The sequence below is a fragment of the Danio aesculapii genome, chromosome 18 (genome assembly GCF_903798145.1).
Source record: "Danio aesculapii chromosome 18, fDanAes4.1, whole genome shotgun sequence".
Lineage (NCBI taxonomy): Eukaryota > Metazoa > Chordata > Actinopteri > Cypriniformes > Danionidae > Danio > Danio aesculapii.
The window spans coordinates 9,634,263-9,647,285 of record NC_079452.1 but is presented as its reverse complement, the minus strand read 5'-3'; the positions used below and the strand labels follow the sequence as shown (position 1 = coordinate 9,647,285).

At 36.4% G+C, this 13,023-nt stretch overlaps 1 protein-coding gene across 2 annotated transcripts in view; it reads right to left on the bottom strand.

Moving 5' to 3' along the window:
• The window catches only part of mthfsd (methenyltetrahydrofolate synthetase domain containing), an 83,393-nt gene that overhangs the window by 5,968 nt on the left and 64,402 nt on the right, over nt 1–13,023 (bottom strand). For both annotated transcript variants that reach the window (XM_056478161.1, XM_056478162.1), the window contains one exon: nt 901–1,026. In XM_056478161.1, the coding sequence (XP_056334136.1) occupies nt 901–1,026 (126 nt within the window). The remainder of the gene's footprint in view (nt 1–900; nt 1,027–13,023) is intronic.

The window sequence follows — 13,023 nt, the reverse complement described above, 5'->3', positions numbered from 1 at the left end:
TTGATTATAACCTGAGACTATTGGGAAAAAAACTCTGTGGATTGAGACAAAAGTTTAACTTTTTTTAAGGCGTGTTTGCCATTATGTGTAGCGTAAAATTCACACCACATTTCAGAAAACGAACACCATACCAACAGCAAAATGTAGTGGTGGTGGTGGTAGTGTGATGTTTTGGGGCTGTTTTGCTGTTTTAGGACCTGAAAGACTTTCTGTGACAAATGGGACCATGAATTGTGCTGTTTATAAAAATATCTTGAGGGAGAATGTCCAGCCATCTGTTAATGACTTCAAGCTGAATTGAGCTTGGGTTGTCCATGATCCAAAGCACACCAGCAAGCCTACTTCTAAATGGCTGAAGAAAAACAAAAATGAAGACCTTGGAGTGTCCTAATCAAAGTCCTGACCTCAATCCTATTGAGATGTTGTGGAATGACCTTAAAAACAACCCTCCAATGTGGTTAATTACAACAATGCTGCAAAGATCAGTGGGCCAAAATTCCTCCATAGAGCTTTAACAAACTCATTGCAAGTTATTGAAATGCTTGATAGCAGTTGTTGCTTCTAAGGGTGGCCCAACCAGTTATCATTAATGCATTAACATAGTAATATGCTTAGTTGATAATAAAAAAGATAAAATAATGATGCATAAATCTATATATGCTTAATCTATATATGCTTAACATCCAGGGGTTGTTCCCATTGAATCAGTATAGAGTAAATATATGAACACATCCATACCAATGTCTAAATTTGATTTGCACAATATAGATAGAAAATATACATCTTGCAACCCAAAAGGTTTCAGTACTGATTAATTGATAAGCACACTTAAGCTAAAACTTTTAAAACTGTTACACAGTAACAAATGTCCCCAAAAAGATAACAAATATAAATGAATACCATAGACCAAATGATGCCTTGTGGTTTGGGATGTTTACATTCAGTCTTGATGACTCTTGTTGCTGTTATAATAAAGTCAACTGTGAGGTCATGTCTTTCAATGAGTTCCTCTGGAATGTCCATCACCTAAACACAGAAAACAGATTAAAAATACTGGATATAATTACTGTGAGTTATGTAGTTATGGATTTATTCTCTCTCACACACACACAGATCATCAATAAATATAGTTAAAAAATATTTTCTCATGCTTCCCTATGCTGACCAGTTTTATGGAGATACTGATTTGATTTTCCAGCAGGACAAATAAACTAAAAAGTACTAACACTTGGTTTAAAGGACCATGAAAATGCTCCGAGATGGGCGTGGAGCAGTGCTGTGAGCAAAGGGTGGAGTGGGCGTGGCCGACAGTGCAGGGGAAAAAGAGTGGAGAGAACTGTCAGTTGGCTCACAAAATGAGACACAAACCGTGAGGAGACTGATTTTATAATTTACAAAGTTAAAATGTAAAGAAATAAATTGTAAGTAATGTAATGCCCTGTTACATTTGTAATTCGTAATTTCATATACATCATACGTATATAAGTTGACGTCACTGTCACTGGACGGTAGCCCCGCTGCATGTGTTTGGAGTTTAGAGTTTGGAGTTTAGACTCGCAATTTACATTTTTATCATACAATACCTCCTCATTCGCTAAATATTTGTCTCTCCTACTTAGGGTGAACAATCCCTTAACACATTTATACAAACAAATCTACTTTCAAACCTTCTGTCTCTCGAGCATCCACCTGTCGTTTGTAGCTTTAGCCTGCTAGCACCGCTGGTCAGCTAAAGCTACTGACCTCTTTCATTCACTTATTTTCTCGCTTACTGGCTTGCTCTTCACCTTATACAATGTCGTTTGCGTGTCTGTCCTTGAGAGCAGGAGAAGCATCGATGGAGGCGTTGGAGCTGGAAGCAGTGGAGTCCCAGATTCGCTCCCTCGAGACGAAGCGAGCGCGGCTCCGGGCTATGCTCTTACCCCGTACTCGCTTGCAATACAACCACACCACACCGTCTTCCTCAACCCCGCGAGTTTCTCTGTCCAGGCCCAGCGCACCGAGGCCGCGGCTCTCCCAGGCGTCGTTCACGCCGACACCCGGCTACCACGGCCCCTGGGTGCAGCCGCGTAAGGTGCTTTCCGGGTCCCGGGGTAGAACGTCTCCTCCTCCGGCGTTCGAGATCCCTACGGAGAACCGCTTCGCCCCTCTCCACGAGACGGGTCGCGATGTGGCCATCATCGGCGACTCAATCGTGTGCCACGTCCGCTCCGCTTCCTCCAAAGGTAACAAAGTACGCACTTTCTGCTTCCCTGGTGCCCGAGTTAAGAATATTTCTGCACAAATACCTACTATCCTGAGCGCTGCCAAAAGCCTCGTTGCCATCATCCTCCAAGTGGGGACAAACGACACCGGGCTCCGGCAGATGGAGATCCTGAAGAAGGACTTCAGGAGCCTGATCGAGACGGTTCGACGCACCTCGCCCACCACGCAGATCATCGTTTCTGGACCGCTTCCTACCTACCGCCGAGGAAATGAAAGGTTCAGTAGACTTTTTGCTCTGAATGAATGGCTATTAAAATGGTGTGAAGAACAGAAATTGCTCTTTGCTAATAACTGTAATCTTTTTTGGGAGCGTCCTAGGCTTTTCCGCGCTGACGGGCTGCACCCCAGTCAAGCTGGAGCTGAACTCTTGTCGGACAACATGTCCAGAATACTTCGCTTTATCTGACTAGTAAGTAAAAATTCACAAAATTCACAATTTAGCCATACAGACTCCTATTCGTCCCACATAAATAACAGTAATCCATACTCCAGAAATAATTTATTAAGAATTAAACCAGAAAAACCACTAAAAAGTGAAAATACAAATTTCATAAAGCTTGGTCTCCTAAACATCAGGTCACTAGCACCTAAAGCACTTATCATAAATGAAATAATAACAGATAACAATCTTAATGCACTCTGTCTCACTGAAACCTGGCTGAAACAAAATGACTATATTAGTTTAAATTAAGCAACTCCTCCAGGATTCCTAAATAAACATGAGGCTCGTCAAACTGGTCGTCGTGGTGGAGTTGCATCAATCTTTAGTGATATTCTTAATGTTAATCAGAGAAACGAACTTATGTTTAGCTCCTTTGAAGTATTAACGCTTAATGTTATGCTTCCGGGCACTATGCAAAAACCTATGTTATTTCTCGCTCTAATCACCATATACAGACCCCCAGGACCCTATGTCAATTTTCTAAAAGAGTTTTCTAATTTTATCTCTGACTTACTAGTTAAAACTGATAAAATACTAATTGTAGGAGATTTTAACATCCACATAGATGGCGCTAACGACACATAAGGGCTCGCGTTTATGGACTTACTACATTCACTAGGGATAAAGCAAAACGTTATTGGTCCAACCCATCGCTTAAAGCATACACTAGATCTAATTCTGTCTTATGGAATTGAGGTCATTGATGTAGACATTATACCACAAAGTGATGATATTACAGACCACTACCTCTTATATATAAGCTGTGTTTACCTGAAATTAGCAGATCCGCTCCGATATATCGCCCTAGTAGAACTATTGTTCCATCCACCAAAGATGAATTTATAAATAACTTACCTGATCTTTCTCTATTTTGAAATGCACCCGCAAACGCAAATGACTTTGATGTAGTAACCAGCAGCATGGATGCCATCTTTACTAGCACTCTAAATACTGTGGCACCCATCAAACTAAAAAAGGCTAGAGAGAATAAAACTACACCATGGTATAATAGTCATACCCGCGCTCTCAAAACAGCAACCCGTGCCCTGGAATGTAAATGGAAAAAAAAACGAATTTAGAAGTTTTTAGAGTTGCATACAAAGACAGTATGTCCAGCTGTAGGAGAGCTCTAAAATCTGCCAGGGCTGATCACCTCCGCAAACTGATAGAAAATAATCATAACAATCCTAGATTCTTATTTAAAACCATTGCTAAATTAACAAATAATCCGTAATCTTTGGAACAAAATGTTCCACCGCAATTTAGTAGTGATGACTTCATGAATTTTTTCAGTGATAAAATAGAAGGCTTTAGACAGAAAATAGGAGATATTAAACTTTCTGCACCACCTTATACTTCAGATCCAGTAAACACTCCACTGAATCTAAATAACCTACAGTTCTTCAAAATCATTAACGTTATCAACTCTTCTTTATCTTTAGGCCATGTTCCAAATCCTTACAAGCTAGCTGTTATTAAACCTGTTATTAGACCCCAGCAACTTAGCTAATTATAGGCCAATTTCAAATCTTCCATTTACGTCTAAAATACTAGAAAAAGTTGTTTCTGCTCAATTATGCTCCTTTCTGCAGACGAACAATATTTTTGAAGTGTTTCAGTCAAGTTTCAGAGCTCATTACAGTACAGAAACTGCACTAGTGAAAATAACCAACGATTTACTCTTAGCTGCTGACCAAGGGTGCATCTCGCTATTAGTTCTACTCGATCTTAGTGCGGCATTTGACACCATTGACCACGGTATCCTCATTAATCTCTTAAAGTCTACAGGTGTCCAGGGACAGGCCCTACAATGGTTTAAGTCATACTTAGCTGACCGTTACCAGTTTGTGAATATTAATGGACAGCCTTCACAAGTCAGCCCAGTAAAATACGGGGTGCCTAAAGGATCAGTTTTAGGCCCTTTGCTGTTTACAATATACATGCTACCCCTGGGAGACATTATTAGAAGACATGGGATCAGCTTTCACTGCTATGCAGATGATACTCAATTATATATTTCAACTAAACCTGACGAGATGTCTAAACTGTCCAAGCTAATTGAGTGTATTAAAGATGTTAAAGACTGGATGACCAACAATTATCTTTTCTTAAACTCAGACAAAACAGAATTATTACTTATTGGGCCTAAATCCTGTACACAGCAGATCTCACAACTCGACCTACAATTAGAGGGATACAAAGTTAGCGTTAGCTCTACTATAAAAGCTCTGGGTGTCATATTAGACAGCAATTTAACTTTTGAAAATCATATATCCCATGTCACAAAAACTGCTTTTTTTCATCTGAGAAATATCGCTAAGTTACGAAGTATGCTATCCATCTCAGATGCAGAAAAGCTAGTCCATGCTTTTATGACTTCTAGGCTGGACTACTGTAATGCACGGTTTGCTGGCTGCCCAGCATCCAGCATCCTCTATTAATAAACTTCAGCTAGTACAAAATGCAGCTGCCAGAGTTCTTACCAGGTCTAGAAAATTTGATCACATCACCCCAATTTTATCTTCCTTACACTGGCTGCCTTTTAAGTTTCGTATTGAATTTAAAATTTTGCTTCTTACCTACAAAGCTTTAAATAATCTAGCTCCTGTTTATCTAACCAACCTTCTGTCTCGCTACAATCCAATTCGCTCTTTAAGATCTCAAAACTCAGGGCTTCTGGTAGTACCTAGAATAGCAAAGTCGAGTAAAGGAGGTCGAGCCTTCTCATTTATGGCTCCTAAACTCTGGAATAGCCTTCCTGATAACGTCCGAGGCTCAGACACACTCTCCCTATTCAAAACTAGATTAAAGACCTATCTGTTTAGTAAAGCATACACTCAGTGCACCACTTAGCAGGTTTCCACAAAGGTTCTGAATCTTGTTTATGCACACTATGAACAGCAGCTACGCTAATTATTCTCCATTTCAACCTGGGGTTACTCTTCCCGAGGCCCTCAGACTATGCAGAGTCACTGATTCAATCAAAGACCAACGACGAGATGATCCCAAGGTTTCCATATCCTGGACCGGGCCGTATCCTGAGAAGCTACTGTGGTGGTCATGGAGGAGTGGAGAACATGAGACTGATTCCTGTGACGCTCCAGGGACAGACGAGTCTTCGCTGAGGCCAGCTTCCAGCCTCCGCCGCTGAGACTGCAGCTCTGCACAAGACGTTTGGCCAGCGGAGAAATTGAAATGGCTGTGGCCAACTGAGTCTGGTTTCTCTCAAGGTTTTTTTCTTCACTTTCACCAATTAGTGAAGTTTTTTTCCCTCTCCGCTGTCGCCACTGGCTTCCATGGTTCGGGATCTGTAATGCTGCGCATCGTTGGATTTGCTCCTCAGTGTTTGGACTCTCAGTAGTGATTTTTAAACCACACTGAACTGAGCTAAACTGAACTTAAACACTAAAAACTGAACTACACTGTTCCAATTTACTATGACATTTTATGTGAAGCTGCTTTGAAACAATCTACATTGTAAAAGCGCTATACAAATAAAGGTGAATTGAATTGAATATACACATAACCACAAATTGCAATGCAGTCTCTTGACCTGTCTATTCCAACCATTAACCCTGCCGGTAATCTGGAGGATTTTAAACATGTGCGAACACAGCATCACGGATAAAGGCGATGTTTCTCAATGCTAACCTAGTGGTAAAGAACCCCACTGATAAAAGACAAATACCGCCACTCTCCAATTCTCATAGAGCTCTCCCGACAAACATGCTTGCTGCAAACCAACAGCTTTGCTGTAACGGCCCAGATAGCATCGCGGAAAAAAACATGCAACAAACCTCGTGGATCATGGAAACAAACACATAGGACCGCGGTCTCACCCAGTCATTGGGTTTGCTTTGCCTTCAGAAAGCACATGTGCTCAGGAATAGTTAAGAAGCAGACTCTTCTCATAGGATAAAAAAACTCTGCTATGAATAATGAGAAACTGATGCATCATCACTTCACTTGCAGTTTTGCAGTTACCGATTTTGATCCAGCCATAAAAATTATTTTAAACCCGGAAGAAGATATTAGCTGACTAAAGCTCAAAATTATCCAGTTTTTCCCACAATTAAAGCTAACAGGTGCTAACATATTCTTAACTGATGCTCAACACACAAATCTGTTAACATCTTAAAAAAAGTACTTCAGGGTTTCTTGAACCTTTAAGGACCATGGTATCCCCGTGTTTAATTAGCCAGCAAACCAGCCGGACCTGAACCCCATACAGAATCTATATAAGCTATTATGAAGAGGCAGATGTGAAATAGCTGACCCACCAACTCAGAAGTGCTGAAGGCTGCTATCAGAGCAACCTGGGCTTCCATAACAACTCCACACAACTGATCCACAGACTGATCGGTTCCATGCCACGTTACATTGCTCAAGTAATTCATGCTAAGGAAACCCCAAAGTATTGAGTGCTGTACATTTTCATACTTTTCAGTAGTCCAACATTTCTGGGGTAAAATGCTTTTTTATAAATTGGTCTTAGATAATATTAAAATTTTCTGAGATTTTACTGAATTTGGGTTTTCATTAGCTGTACACCATAATCAAAAAAATTTTAAAAAATAAACAAATGAAATTTATCCGTCTGATTATAATGAATTTTTACTAGTGGGTGTCGTTTAGGGTTGTTTCGATACCGGTGCGAAATTAATACTTTTAAAACTGTACCGAAAACTGTACCAAAGTGGTGCCTGAACTGATACTTTTGAGCCACAAAATTATGGTAGATGACTCTAGAAAAATGTTTTATATATATATATATATATATATATATATATATATATATATATATATATATATATATATATATATATATATCATTTTAATTAAACAATATAATTAAAGTTAACATCAATTCATATATATATATATATATCTATATATATATATATATATATATATATATATATATATATATATATATATATATATATATATATATATGTATATATATATATATATATATATATATATATATATATATATATATATATATATATATATATATAAACTGAACTGCAATAATATATTTATTTTTATCATTAGTTTTAGCATGAATTTAAGATTTGCATTATGTAATTAACATTACATTTGCTTACTTACTACTTTGGGCTTACAGTAGCATACTTAATACATGGGGCTTGTGGCTACATTTACATGGACCTCAGTAATCTAATTATTTGCCTTAATCTGAATAAGACAATAATATGACTAAGGTGTTTACATGAGTTGCCTTCATGATCCCGTTTTACATGTTATAGTACAAAGATCGATTAATGTCATCATTGTGTCACCAGGCTATCCACATTTCCTCCTGAGTTTCATGTAATTTTGGGTGTTTCTTTTTTAAATTTTCGAGATTAAAGAGCATATTGTAGGTTAGACACCCCTGTGAGTCAATGCGTGTAAGAGTAAAGTAGGAACTAGATTTTCTTTAAAATATACGTTAAAGTTTATTATCAAGCCATCTGGAGTAGTTTTTAGTCACGGAAATTTACTTCCGCATCTACTTCCGTGGTGCATGTTTGTTTGCCGAGATAAGATATTCTGAGAGATTCACACAAACGATACAAAAGCCACAAAAACGACACAAAAGCCATACAATTATAAGCCTGTGGACAGACCAGCTGAAAGAACAGCACTCAAGATGTGTAATTGAACTGTATTTTGAGGAGATCAGAGCAGGTTCATGGTGAGTTTTTTTTTTTACATTGGGTATAAGATGATCCGCATTGAATCGCATTTTGGTAAAAATCCATAAAAAATACAAGTACAGTTGTTACTGTATAAAATATTTACAAAGATTTGATCAACAGATCTGATCTGCATTTATGGTTAAATAAACTTCAACCCTAATTCAAGTTCAAATTCTAATGCAACTCAAGTTCAAGTTTTATTTATATAGCACAAAATCATAAGCCGTGTTAATACCGAACATTTTTACTCTTTATATGTCTAAGTATCTGTTTGAGTGTGTGTGTATAAGTAGGTAACAAACATAATACTGAAAGAAAAATATATCATCTGACCAGGGGCGTCGCTAGACCCAATTCACTGGGGCACGTGCCCCAGTGAAAATCTCCAGTGCCCCAGTAAATGCACTGAGATATGATTTACTTCATATGCAAGTGTATTTATTAAGGGTGGTAATTCCGAAATAAAGACGTTATTCTCTATGAGCAACTGAACCAACGCTGGTGAAAGCAATGTAATCAAAAAGCAAACTGACGCATCTCCGCGTGTGCGCAGAGAACATGCGCGCCAGAAAAGCAGGCTGCTTGTTACGCGCCGCTCATTCGTTGTAAAACCAGCGTAACAGCCTTTTTTGTTTTGCAAGTGGACAAAACTAAAGTTTAAACAATATGATGGTGATCTTACTAAGCATGCCTCCTGATAGATTTTTTTGTTTGAAGCAAAAAGGAGGGATGCCGAGTCAGGGAGGTAAAGACTTAATAAACCTAATTATCTGCCATGTGTCAAGTCTAGAACAGATAATCCTATAACACATCTTTTTTTAGTGTATTTTATTGAATTGTCTATAGAATTTCATTCAAATGAAATTAATATTTATGCAAAAGTAATATCTTAAATGATCTTAGCAAATCACTCCAGTTGTCTTAACATTGTTTTTCAGTTACATTTAAGATTATTTTGAAGAATAATTGTATAATAATAAGAATACTTTTATTTATAATAAATATAATATACATATGTATATATACATATGTATATAATATTTATTATTAATAAAAGTATATTTATCTAATAATATACTAATAATAGTGTGTATATATATATATATATATATATATATATATATATATATATATATATGTAGTGTATTTATATATATATAGTGTATTTATATATATATATATAGTGTATTTTTATATATATATAGTGTATTTATATAGTGTATTTATATATATATTTATATATATAGTGTATTTATATATATATATATATATATATATATATAGTGTATTTATATAGTGTATATAAAATAATAGGGGGGGGGGGGGGGGGGTACGTGCCCCAGTAGAGATTCATGTCTAGCAACGCCCCTGCATCTGACCCATTTAAAAGTAGACCTTTTTAAATAATTTTTCAGTAAGTGGGCCAATATTTATGTGGGTACCACACTATCATGTCTTTAATGTGTGCTAAATTGTGAATGCTGTGTAAAAAGATGCCTCATCCTTGTAAACCCGCTGGAAGGATCTAGAAAGGAGAGCAAATGTAGTGGACAGATCTGTATTCTCGTCGAGCCTGTGATGACCTCCAGTATTCCACCGTCAGACACACAGTGAGGGCTGATGCATATATCCTGGGGAAAAAATGCAAAAGTTTAAATCATGTTTATTAATAATGTATATTTTAAAATGCACCATATGATTTTTAATATAACATAATACAGAAAACCCAACCACATTTGCAGACCCCTGGATAGTGAACTGCAAACCATCTCACAAATATACAGTAGATTGTACCTCATTATAAGTCGAGCATGTGTGAACAAACTTCAAATTTTCAATGTTATTTGTTTTTCTTCTACAAGATGAATATTCCTCATATGTGAATAAAAAGTGCCTTTCCTCACTGACAGGAAAGAATATTTTTTACTCTCCCTCAAGTGGTTTCAAACCTTATTGACTTTCTTCTGTTGGTCACAAAAGAAGATATTTTGACGAAAGCTAAAAATCTGTAACTAGTAGGAAAAACATACTATGGAAGTCAATGGTTACACGTTTCCAATATAAAAAAAGGAAATGAAAGGTAGGGTCTGAGTTTACCAGCCTGCATTACATAAAAATATTCTAGTAATTATTTGCCCTTCTATTTTTTGTTATGAAATAATATCATGTATAATTAATTCACAATAGGAGTCATAATAATTTACCCGATGAACGAGGTGAAGGTCTGAGGTTACACTGAGGTAAAGTTGGTTTTATATTCACACATTCTGACTTTCTCCATAATAATATAATTTCAGAAAATTATTCTTTGCTAATTCCTAATAATACCATCATATTAGCAGCCAATGACTATCAAAGTACAACATTGTTCACTCTGTTTAATAGTGCTAATGTTGTTTTAAGTCATATTTACGTGTGATTTCAGTCATTTTATTCAAAGTACCATGGTAAACAAAGTGTGACACAACAGAAAAGTGTGTCACAAGCTGTCACTAAATGAATGTGCGAATATAAAATCAACTTTACCTTAGTAGAGGTTATTCTGTGAGCCAAAGTGAAGCACAGTTGTGCAAGAGGCCCGTGGAGAGAAAGCCTTCAGCTCCGGGTCAGCATCACTGTCTCCCAAAGCCCTATAAACACACCACATGACAATAAATTATGAATTAGCTAAGCAAACAAAGTCATAACGCTCTAACTATACAAAACATTTATTTAATTAAAAAACTGATGGTACCAGCTGTCTTATCTTATGTTTACATTTTTACATGCTTTAAAAAAGTATATTTAATATGCTTAAAGATACAAGCTAGCAGCAATGTTATAAGCTACTTTAACATAAACACATCGCGTTGATTCAAATTACTCAAATAATTATGCTTACTGACTTCAAAGTTGACAAACATAAAAGAAAAACGAGTTGTCTTACCGTGTACAGTTTCCGTTTTCATCGAGCTGCATCTCCGACTGATCCAGGAGTGTTTTTTGCCGTTTTTGCGTCAGCTTTCAGTCTTATCGGATTCATACCATTTCATGAATCAAAATTGCAACTGGAAACTTGTGGACTTGATATGCTGACAGGCTGGAGTTTGTGCACTTCCTATAAACGCAATAATATACCACGATGATGATAAATTACGCCAAAAAACTAACAACCGTTTCTGCTATATGCTACTCTGCCTCACTGTAAACTGTGCTTGCCTGTCAAATATGTGCCTAATCTGAAGTCACCGGGGTGGTAAGAAAAAAAAGCTGACTTTCCGGAAGTGCAAAAACAGACACATTTTCTTTAAAATTTGTGCCCTTGCACTTTGTAAAACATTTTAACATGGTATTATATGTTATTATAGAGTATTTTCATAAACTATTCTACCTTTTTTTAAATAGTTTTTTAACCTACAATATGCTCTTTAACTGCAGTTTGGCAGTTTCACCTTCATTCAGCAACATATTGTTCATACCGCATGACAAACTGAGGTACTGGATGAGAAAATGAAGTAAAGACTGGAAGAGTGTTGTTTTGGTTTCAATATTTTTATTATTAGAATTTTTCGCAGACATTTACTTGAAAAAACACTTTTTTTAACATAACTTAAAAAACTTCAAACAATTAGACATTTGAGAAAATGAAATAATAATAATAAATAAAAAACAACAACACACAACAGTCATAAAAATAATATATAAACAAAAAAATAAATAAATATGCATTCCCCAACCAACCACCCACCAGTGCTATCCAACAATAAACGTAGGTAATAAAGGCAAAGTAAACATTTTAATCACAAGTTTGTAAAAAGGAAATAAAAGGGCACCAAATTTTTTAAAATTACAAAACCTTGTCTATTAGGGTATATCTGATTTTTTTTCAAAATGTGATGTACCGGTTAACTCTGTCAGCCATAATTTAAGAGTTAGAACTTCTTTTTTCTTCCAAAAGTAAGTTAAGTTTTTTGGCAGAGATCAACCCATATGAAACAAACTGTTGTTTTACCCGTGTAAGTCTCAGCTATTCTTCGGAAATTCAAAATATAATTATATAGGATCTGGTTCAATCGGAATGTCTAATGTAACTGAGAAAACATTAAATATTTTGTTCCAGAAACTCTATGATTTGGGACACATAACATAGGAATGAGACAGGTTGGAATCTAAAAACTGACATGTCACACACTGGGGACACTTCTGGAAATATTTTATTCAATTTACACTTGGAATAATGAAGCCTATGAAGCATTTTAAACTGAATGAGACAATGTCTTGCATTAATGGAACATCTGTGAACCAGTTCAAGACCTTGTTCCCAAATTTCACTTGGAATTTCTACTGCAAGTTCTTCTTCCCAAGCAGTTTTAATGTTCTCCATAGATGGACTTTTCATCTGTTCTAAACCCTTGTAAAGCACGGAAATGGTACTACAATCTCTTAGACATCTTTCCAGAAATGTGTCCAGATACATGGGTGACGCTGTGGCATAATTAGAAATGTTAGACTTTACAAAGTCTCTTATTTGAAGATATCTAAAGAAGTAATTAGAAGGAATACTGTATTTCTCACAGCTGCTGAAATGAAGAACTACATTTAAATCCCCTACTTTTTGTAATCCCACAC